This window comes from Vitis riparia, chromosome 8 (assembly GCF_004353265.1).
Source record: "Vitis riparia cultivar Riparia Gloire de Montpellier isolate 1030 chromosome 8, EGFV_Vit.rip_1.0, whole genome shotgun sequence".
Lineage (NCBI taxonomy): Eukaryota > Viridiplantae > Streptophyta > Magnoliopsida > Vitales > Vitaceae > Vitis > Vitis riparia.
Genome location: NC_048438.1, coordinates 13991127 through 14002418, shown reverse-complemented (window position 1 = coordinate 14002418; position 11292 = coordinate 13991127). Strand labels below are relative to the sequence as shown.

Genomic DNA, 11292 nt, shown 5'->3' with positions numbered 1-11292 from the left:
TATTTTTAATTTTAAGTTACAATATTGAATTATTTAATATACTTAATAACTCAAACTAAATCATTAAAACATGAAATTAGGTGTTTAAAAAAATTAAAATTTTGAAAAATCATTTATAGAATTTTATGAAGAAACAACTGATAAATAATTTTTCACTAAAAATATTTCGAATAAAGACACAGTCAAACCATTCTTAATCTTAATATCCATTTATTACATTAAGAAGATAATAAACTTTCTCTCCCAAAATATAAAAACTTTAATTAAATAAGTAGTGTGATATTTCACTCTCTCTCTCTCCATGAATCTTCCAATACTATATCCACTTCCCTCAACCTTGCAGACATCCTACCATCTACCATCCACCAACTCTCTATTTTTTTCTTAAAAAATCGATCTATTTCCTACAAGAATTCAACAACAATAAGTCCAAAAACCTTAATATCATTACATGTGCAAACACGAATTTTCTCTTTCTAGTAGATGGTAAAAAAGATGAGCATACATCCTCCATCTGCCTTTACTTGTACGTCTTCTTTTCAACTTATGGCTAAAAATGAAGGCCCTGTTTGTTGCCTGTCCCTATCTAGTGCAGCTGCAACTCATTCTGGAACTCGATGAAGAATCAACGGGAGGATGGGGAATACATGAGCGGTGATGTAAGCAGCATGCTTGAGAGGGAAGAGACATCATAGGAGGTGTGGTACAATATTGTCACGACAGGGACAATATAGAGAGTTTAAGACCAAAATAATCCATTTGTAAAAAAAATGGTAAAAATAGTACCTATTTCAAAATATTTATCAAAGTAATCTTTTATATTCATGTAAGTATCCACATGAATTTTTTTTTTTAAATATAAAAAACTACGTTGATAACTGTGGTTTTAAAAGTTTCAAAAATATCCTTAAAATTACAATCTGTGACTGTGGTTTTACAATTTTCCTTATAACCACAGTTATTAACTGTGGTTTCAAAATTATTTTTAATCCACCCCATTTTAATGGTATTGTGATTTTAAAATATTATTTATCATAATAACCATAAAACTTGTGGTTTCACAAATCTTTAAGGGGAACTCATATAATCATACGTCAACTAAAAAAATATGAGATTTTAAAATTTTGTTTTTTTATTTTTAATTTTAGTGTAAATTATGGATATACCAAAATTTGTTAATGATGTACCAAATTTCCTTAAAGTTCGTTTCGGAATGGAAATTTTTTTTTACAATTTTCTATTGTCAGTTTAAAATAGTCATAAAAAAATTTATTAAGGATAATTTGTAAAAAAAAAAAATAGTTTTAAACTGACAATGGAAAATTGTAAAAAAATTTCTCCACTCTGAAACGAACTTTAAGGAAATTTAGTACATCGTTAAGAAATTTTGGTACATCCATAATTTACACTAAAATTAAAAATAAAAAAATAAAATTTTAAAATCTCTTCTTTTTTTTTAATTGATGTATGGTTATATAAGTTCTCCTGATATTTGTGAAATCACAGTCTGTAACTATGGTTTTTAGAATATTTTTAAAACCATAGTTACTAACTATAGTTTTATGATTATTATGGTAAAGAATATTTTAAAATCACAATACCATTAAAATAGGGGTGGATTAAAAATAATTTTGAAACCACAATTACTAAAGAAAATTGTAAAACCACAGTTACCAACGGTGATGATTTTTTACACTTAAAAAAAAACCATATGGATGCTTTCGTGGATACAAAAGATTACTTTGACAAATATTTTGAAATGGGTATTATTCTTACCATTGTTTTTTTACAAATGGATCCAATATAGAAGCTGCAAAGTATCATATTGGGTGGGGTTTTCATCTGTCTTCTCAGTTCACGTACACAAACATACCTTCCTCTCCAAATAGACATAAATTTAGATCCAAAAAAAACTGTTTCACCACCAAAATTTTTCACAACTAGTTGTCCACTCGTTTCAAGATGTTATTTAAAATTAGTTTTTATTTTTCAAATTAAAAATTATTTCTTAAAATTTAAGCATTTATAATCGTTTTAAAAGAAAAATGAAATAGAGAATAATTTTTAAATAATAAGTAAAGGGTCCACATAATTATTTTGGACCTTTTTATCCATAAATTTATAGTATTTATTGATTTCATATTTGGTATTTAAATTATTTTTAAAAATTATTAAACTTATTAATAAATTCAATATTAAAATTTATTTGCCTGATAAAAACCTTGAAAAAATATAATTATGGATAAAAAAACTTGCAAAGTCCAATTAGTTCTAATCCATTGCTTTTTAATAATAATTGGATTGGTTTTAATATATGTGACTTTCTAATATTAATTAAATTATTTTTAAAAAATTAGTAAATTCTATATATCAAGTGTATTTATTTTGATATTTATTTACCCAATGAAATAAATTAGAAAAATTAAAGAAAACTAAAAAAAGACATGCAGTTAAGAAAAAAAACTCATATCATATCTCAAGATTTTATTTCATTTGAAGATAAAAAAAACCATGCAATTCAATATTGATAGATGGAAAGATAATGAAAAAAAAACATATTTAATTTTTTTTATGATTTTTATTTTTTAATCTTTTCCTTTTGTTTTTACAAAAATCTTGTTCTCTTTATTTTCTTAAAAACCATTTCAAAGAACATCTGTCAAATTTTTTTTCTTTTTATCTTTAAAATAGAAAACTGATTTTAAATCAAGCCCTCAAATAAGCTCTTAATTCTTTTTAAGCATAAAATTTTCTTTCGATTGGTTTTTGGCTTTTGCCCCTTTTTTTTTTTTAGTAATCCTACCCAAATCATCTTCTAGCTTCTTTTTGAGGAGGATCGAACTGCAGCCCCAAGAACCTTTTTCACAGGGGACTGTTGACAAGGGGATGTTTCCCATTCAACAGGGAGAAACATGGCATGTAATGCATCATGGCAGTAAGCTTATATGAAAGGAAGCCAATGGGACAAAGAGATGAGAGGCAAGAACCCGGATTTAGAGAAGTTGCTCTTCTTGAATGCATCTAATTTCCATTTTCTGACCATCAAAATTTTGTTTTTACTAAAACTTACAAGATCAAAAGGAAGAGAGAGGGAGAAGAAAAGGAGATTGCTAAATTCTGAAACATCCAATCCATCCCTCATTTTGAAAAAGGATGGATGGGTGTGTGCGCCATCAATAGGCAATAACAACAGGGGCAAATTGGAGATGCAACCGGTGTTGGGACAACCAATGTTTGACAATCCCAACCATTCAAAGGGAAGTATTACAAGCAATTTCTCCAACAAACCTTTCAGAGTCTCACTCTGACTTCGGCTTCAAGGATTTCCTTGTGCTGGATGTTTGAAAACCGCTTGTACATCGCCCCACCAACTTTAGAATCTCATCAATTAAAATCACTGGGAATGCAACCGCCAAAACCAATAGCCATTCGTTCAAACTGAGGGGCACAATCCCGAATACTTGAGCAAGAACCGGCACATACAGAATCAGAAAGTGCAAGCCAAATGAGACAGACATGGCTACCAGGAGCCACGGATTGACCCATGGAGGCATCACTAGAAGACTCCCATCCTCTGAAAGGGCATTGAGGGAATTGAACATTTCAATGGCAACCAGGACTGAAAGAGACAGTGTAGTGGCCTTCACTTTGCCACCCTGAAAGTAATCACAGGGATTGTCGCTGAAAGTGAACACCTGAGCACCAGCTGTGAAGGGTGAAATAGTGAAATTCTCCCAGGATGAGCATTGGCCCCAGTCAGCAAGCTGGGTGTAGGTGACAAGGGTGTGGCCATCCCCACTGAGGTCAATGCCCAAGAAGGAACTATGCGTGTACCAAATGACAAATACACCGACGGTTGCTATTCCAACATACAATCCAATTACCTGTGAAGAATGAAATGCATATATAATTATACATATTCAACCCGAATTTAAAGAGACTTATAACTTTTGAATGGGAGAACATAATATAGCCATGATACCAGATAGCGGAACAAGATCCAAGCACTGATGAGTGAGTCATCACTTCTACGAGGTGGTTTCTTCATTATGTCCCTATCTGGTGGATTGAATCCCAAAGCAGTTGCAGGGGGGCCATCAGTAACAAGGTTGACCCATAAAAGCTGAACAGGTATCAACCCTTCAGGGATCCCTAAAGCTGCTGTTAAAAATATGGATGCAACCTCACCAATATTTGAGGAAATCATATACCTGCAATAGGGTGCAAACCAGACAGAACAGTGAGCCCAGGCAAATAAGCATCCAGGGGAACAATATGACAATGCAAAATATTAGGGATATCGAAGATAAAAGAGGCATTAGAGGTACTAGATTTTTAAGGAACAGCTTAAACATCATCCAAATAATCCTCACAAGAAAAATGCATTTGGAAATAAGAAAAATATGACACAACCTAAAAGAAACCACTACTATAGTACAAGTAGAACAAATGTGAATGATGAAGAAATGAAAAATGCGGATGCCCAATGGCAAGTCATGTAGCAAGACTGATGGGGGAAAGCCTTTTAAAGTTTATTCAAGGAAGAAAGGGAAGACCTAAGTAAACTTTAAGTAGGATTAATATTAATTAGAATTGAATTGAGATTGGTATTTGTTGGAGTCTAATTAGGATTAGCTAGTTGAGTTATAATATAATTAGAATTTGAGTCATGATAGGTTATTAGAGTCCTAGTAGACTTTGGATGTTATAATTAGAATTAGAATCATAATAAGTTATTAGAGTCTTAGTAGACTTCGGATTTCTTAGAGAAGCCTATAAATAGGCTAATCAATGTAAATCAAATGAATGATTTTGATATGAATAATATTATATTTTCTTTCATTGCAAGGTTGCAACCCTCAATGGTGAGACTCCATTGATTTTCTTCTAGGTGAGACACCTAGAAGGCCTTAGTGAGACTCTAAGGTTTTCCATCTTTTCTTCATTGTTTCTTCTTTCTCTCTATTTCTTATCTTATAATTTTCTCTACCATAAAATTTATTATTTGTTCCTCTCCTTACACCCTAAAAAATAAAACCCTAATCCACCTACCCTTGAGTGTAGGCAACCATCCTAGGGTTGTCCTACATTAAAGACATTTGTAAAGACTGCTCACTCAGAAACATGGTATTCCTGAGAATAAATTTTCCCTATAACATATCCAATGCTTTATAGACTAAAAAATAACAAGTGAACATTAATTCTTTTGTGCACCTAGGAATGAGCATAAAACAATAGTAACATATGAACACATCTAAGAACCGTCAAGGTAACATGCAGCAGAAAACACATTGGGAGGGAAGCTTCTGGTATTTAAAGGTTAAACAGAAATCAATGATCATATATCCATAAAACTAGATTCTGGACCATCCAACTTGTAAGCATGCATACTTATTTTGATGACTCAGTTTCTGAAATTGCAGATGACAAGTAATGAGAACTGTTCAGGCCGGGTTTTCCCACCAAAATTTTCACCTAAATTGGTTGAGATTATCCAGCTCATTACTCCAGATTTACAATTAAAATGTTCAAACCAGTGCAATTTCTCTCATCCATGACCATCCAAGATCAATATAATTAGTGACTAAGAACTCCATCACTGTCACAAAAACAAATAATCTTATCTCAGATCTGCATCTGTCACAGACCACAGAGACCAGGAATGCAAAGAAATAAACCTGATAAAAGCCTTCATATTGTTGTAGATAGATCTCCCTTCCCCAACAGCAGCAACTATTGTACTAAAATTATCGTCTGCCAACACCATATCAGAGGCTTCTTTAGCAACCTGAAAAAGAGAAGATATTAAATATTTTAATGTATAAACACAGTAAGACATTAAATATTTTGAGGACAGAAACAACTCAAATGTAAAGAAAGCAACATAATTTATCAATAAAGAGCAAACATCATTAATAATGACAATTCGAAGGGCCTTAATCCAACTTCTGGAGTAGGCAAAATAAGTCATGTTCCACAACTTCCACCTCTCCTGGAAAAATAGATCATATGCTATTTGACACCCTCTCTCTAGATAAAGGCGCAAAATTTTAATCCAACCATGTGTGTTCTAGCCTCTCAAAAATTCAGAGATTGTCAGAGATTGCAACTGTCATGCATATTTAATCCAACCATGTGTGTTCTAGCCTCTCGAAGTTATTCTTGTTCCTAGCATATGAGATGAAGACTCTTAAGGAAGAAGAAGAGGAAAAGGAAAAGTAAAAATAACCTCTGTCCCAGCAATACCCATAGCAATGCCAATATCAGCCAGTTTCAAGGCAGGCGCATCATTCACTCCATCACCAGTCATCGCGACTACTTCCCCATCTTCTTTAAGCAGCCTCACAATCTCTTGTTTATGCCTAGGTTCAGCCCTAGAGAACAGAAGCCCACCATTTTGTCTCAGATGTGCTTTCTGATCCCGAAGTTCCATGAACTCTTTTCCAGTTAGGCTTTTCAACCTAATGTCCTCATTAGGTCCAAATACACCTATTTCATGACAAATAGCTTCTGCTGTATTCTTGTTGTCGCCTGTGATGACCATAACACGAATACCGGCTGCTCTGCAGTCTTCAATTGCTTGGTGAACCTCTGCACGAGGAGGATCCTGCAAATATTTGGAGACACAACAATAACAGCTAGGTCATCAAAAAAATCCTGGGGAGGGTACAATCAACAGAGTTACTATCATGTAAAAACTGGCACTGTCAATACTCACCCTCAGCCCAACCAAGCCAACAAAAGTAAGGTTCCTCTCAATTGATGAATAGTTGGCTGGATTGAGTAGAAGACCATGAGCTGGATGATTTTCATCACCATCATATGTTGCAAAGTCAGGGAGCTCATCTTTGTATGCAAAACCCAAACAACGTAATGCACCACTTGACATTTCGTGAAGTGCTTCTAAAATAAGGCTCCTAGAATTATCACCCAGTTCTACAACAGAACCATCAAGCAACTGAATAGAGTTGCTTCTCTCCAATAGATTTTCTACTGCACCCTGCATAATTTAGCCCTTTATATTAGAAACATAGATGTTTCTCAAATGGAAAGTCAGTTCAGCATATTAGAATTAAATGTCATTTTCCCAAAGTCTAGAATTCAACTCCCCAAGAAGATGGTCTACCACGAATGCATGTTGGCTTTCCCATGCATGGAGCATGGTAAAAGTAAGATAAGGCACAAATGCATATTGGCTTTCAATTACAAGGACAATGATAGGAGTACAATAGTGCTAGTTATAGATATGCATAGAGCACGGTAAAAGTAAGATAAATACAAGGACAATGATAGGGAGTATGATAGTGCTAGTTATCCTAGAACATCTTGTTCTATTTCTATTCTTCATCATCAAAATTAGTAGTAATAGCAAAAAATTAGATTTCAGTCGGTTGTTTGTCAACGAAGAGCAAGCATGTATGACAGCTCCCTAACCAAGAAATGTCTAATCATGCGCTAAAATTTTTATTTCTTTGTAATCTTTTGTTGTGGGTTAAGATGTACATAGATGGAGCCTAGAGACTCCCTAACCGTGTTAGATTTTATAGCTTGGTTAGGATCTTCTTGAAAGGGTGGTTGTTTTGGTTGTTGCCCTTTGTTTTTTATTATTCTTTCTTGCCTTCCTTTGTATATGGTCTGTATACTTTGATGCACCATCAGATAATGCTTTTAATATATTTGTCTCAGTTTACTTATCAAAAAATAAAAAGCACATAAGCATTTTTTTTTTTGGGCATGCAACAAAGAACAAGCACAAATGAACTTACTGAAACATTAAAAAATTATTAATCGACCAAAAAAAAAAGTAACTTCAAAACTTCCCTTCAATATGCTTTCTAGTTTTGAGTGCACCTAGTCAGTCCCCAGATACATTAATTTGTTTAAGAAGAATACATGTAACTCCATTCAAAGTATAAGTTCAAATTAACAGCTGATTTAAAATCTAAGAACTCTTTGCCTATCAATAAATAAATAAATAAATAAACCTAAGAACTCTTTATTTAAAATATAAAAAGTGATCTGTTGTAGTAACAAACATATAATGTAAGTATTTGAATGCATGTTAATCTAAGCATCCAGGCAACCAACTGTCTGCGTAAGAAAGAGAGAACCTTCACTAGCAATGACTTTTTTCCTGAGTGAGAATTGACAATAACCCCCATAGACTTGCGATCACGATCAAACTCAAGAGTAGCAATTCGACGTTCATTTTCATTCCAGCGTTGGCAACAACCTTAAATAACCAAAAAAGAAAAAGAAAAAGAAGGAAGCAAAACAGGTAAAAACTCCAAGTTATATGCTCCTAAGATAAAATTTGCAAAAAGAAAATATTGAAAAAAAAATTATGTCAAGGTTTAACATACGTAGCAGATCACCAGAACTTGAAAATGATCTGTCATCATCGACTGCAGGAGGACCCATTTTCTCGACCAGAACCTGGAATGACAAGGAGTGTCAACCAATTTGACTTTGCTGTTGACCACAAATATGCATATATGATAAACTTTCATGGAGAAACACACCCTAATAATACAGCTCTACCAAAAAAAAATGAATTAATTAATCAAGATACACATAACACAGACCTAAGTGTCTAAAATCTAGCCATTCAAAAGATTTAACTGTACAGTAGCATGATGATGTTTAGCAATTGTTGCATGCTGTATATTAATTGCAATGACTTTTGCTATGTGACAGACTTCAAATCTGTTTAAGCTTCCCATTCAAAATTATATAAGTGCACCAGGGTCAGAACAATACAAGCACTGAAAAAAACAGCATAAACAAAGACGTCTCACCTTCAGAGCTGCCTCTGTTGGCATTCCATTGGCAACATACTTATGCTCTGACTGTGCCACACCAGCGTCATTGCATACAGCAGAAATCTTCGCAATCATTTGAAGATTAGCATCCATGCGACCACAGGGCCAGTCGTGTATTTTTCCATCAAAGGGACTGTATGTGGTCCCATCCACTCTGAATTTTCGAAGTGCTCCTGCTCTAGAACCCATGGCCACCAGCTTTGCCACTGCCATCTGGTTAGTAGTTAAGGTACCCGTTTTATCTGAACAAATCACAGTTGTGCAGCCCAGAGTTTCAACACTTGGCAGCTTTCGCACAAGAGCATTCTTCTGAGCCATCTTGCGTGTGCCTAGAGCCAAGCAAGTGGTGATAACTGCCGGTAAACCTTCCGGAATGGCAGCAACAGCCAATGCCACTGCAATCTTGAAGTAATAGGTGCACTTCTCAAATGAGAACTTGAAATTACTCGGCCACCCATCAATATACTCCCAATTAAGGAAGTACTTCACATTGATAAGCCATACCAACGCACATATCACTCCAATTATCACTGTCAGCGACTCACCAAACTCATTCAACTTTTTCTTCAAAGGCGTGTCTTCCTCACTCTGGGAAGCCACATGAATTTGAGTATGCACCTTTCCAATCTCTGTCTCCATACCCGTCTGGGTCACCAAGCAAATGCAGTTCCCATTCACAACAGTCGTTCCTGCAAAAACCATACACCTTTTCCCTTGAATGTCGGCATCCTCGGAGACAGGCTTATTTGTCTTATTCACTGCTTCACTCTCTCCGGTCAACGACCCCTGTTCCAGACGCAGAGTTGAGCTAATCAATTCCACAACCCGCATATCTGCAGGCACCTTATCCCCAACCTTAAGTTCCACGATGTCACCGGGCACAAGCTCCTTCGCCGGCAAATTGGGAATGCGTTGATTATTGCGGATCACGGCAGCCTGCTCAGATTGAATCTCCTTAAGGGCCTCCAACGCCTTCTCTGCATTGTTCTCTTGCCAAACCCCAACAATAGCATTCGCAATCAATATCAAGAAAATCACCAGAGGCTCGACAAACGCCGTAATCTCCGTCTCACCCCCCTCCTCGCCATCGTACCAAGCGAGCACGAACGAAATCACCGCGGCCACGAGTAGAATCCGAACCAGAGTATCCTGAAACTGCTCCAGAATCAAACTCCAAATCGACGGCCCCTCGTGCTTCTCCAATTCATTCAACCCGTAGATCTTGCGCCGCTTCTCCACATCGCTGGAACTCAACCCCGATCTCCTACTCACCCCATAATGCTTCTCACATTCCTGAACCTCCCTCCCCCACGCCGGAAACACTTCCGGCCCACTCACCTTAGAGCTCGAAACCTCCTGCTTCCCATAGTCCTCCCCACCCTTTCCCATCAAGAAAATCCCAAAAAATTCCCAGAAAAATTTTCAATATTTTCCCAGGAAAATGCCAAAAATTTCTGAGCGCAACAAATCCTCCGCCTGAAATAGCGAAAGATCAATGAATCAAAAGAGCAAAAAATAAAAAATAAAAAGCCAAATCTAGGGTTGGGGAGAGAGATTCCCAATCGAGTTTACAGTGGTGGGGAGGTAGGAAAGTGAAAGCAAGATGTATATATGATTTAATGGCTGAAAAGGCATCAGCCCGCGCACATTCGCCGATGTGCTTTTCCCACATATAAATATAGAATTAAAGGGCAAAGATTAATGGAAATTTCTTGGCTCCATCCCTCTCCTCTCCGATTCACCTGCCCCGTTTGCTGACGTTTCCCAGAATTTGACAACTGGCCAATCCAACTCATCCACCACCTACCCATTTGACCCCCCTTTTTTTTTCTTTCTCTTTTTGTTCCTACTTTCGAAGGAGCTGAAACGCATCGTTTTGCAACGGTTCCCCAATAATATCTTCCGTTGTACTTGTTCTTCCCAATTATTGCATGTGTTGGACAAATTCGGATTCCATGCCTACTGATAGCGATAATCTCTTTCTTATGTTTCTGCTTTTGATTTTCTTTTTTGTCTTTTTCAAATTTATTGACGGTTTCCGACCCTTAATTTTTTTTTAATTTATAGTCACATTGATTTTGAAGCAATGTGAGTATAAATTAAAAATTTTATTTATGATTTGGCAAATTTATAGTTTAAATTCCCATTAGGAAAATGGGCACTTTAAATTCCCAATGCATGCCAATTGGTCACCGGTTCTATTTTGTCCAATTTAATAAAATATAATAAACAATTATATAAAAAAGAAACATACAAATATAAAATTATTTTTTCCATTAAAAAAAATCTAGAAGTAATTTTTTTTCTAAATATAGATTTCCTTTTGAAATATATTTTTATTTCTAATCTTAATGTGACCGAACTATTTAGAAGAAAGGAGTAATCTTTAACCAAACAAACACAAAATATAACATCAAAAAATCATCAAACAACCTACTAAATGTAAATAAACTATTATGGATGGTTTCTT

The 11292-nt window shown here is 35.2% G+C and overlaps 1 protein-coding gene across 2 annotated transcripts; it reads right to left on the bottom strand.

Annotated features, from left to right (window-relative positions):
- Positions 1-2992: 2992 nt before the first annotated feature.
- LOC117920260 (calcium-transporting ATPase 4, endoplasmic reticulum-type-like) lies at positions 2993-10522 on the bottom strand. 2 transcript variants are annotated; one of them, XM_034837692.1, is made up of 9 exons: positions 10395-10522; positions 8799-10298; positions 8364-8436; positions 8112-8233; positions 6719-7000; positions 6230-6607; positions 5679-5788; positions 3983-4211; positions 2993-3884 (listed from the first exon to the last, which is right to left on the bottom strand). In XM_034837692.1, the coding sequence occupies exons 2-9, from the start codon at positions 10209-10211 to the stop codon at positions 3300-3302; spliced, it is 3192 nt and encodes a 1063-aa protein (XP_034693583.1). In that variant the 5' UTR covers positions 10212-10298; positions 10395-10522; the 3' UTR covers positions 2993-3299. The 2 variants fall into 2 exon arrangements, with proteins under 2 accessions (XP_034693583.1, XP_034693582.1); XM_034837691.1 differs by having other exon boundaries at positions 8799-10522.
- Between the last annotated feature and the right edge of the window lie 770 nt (positions 10523-11292).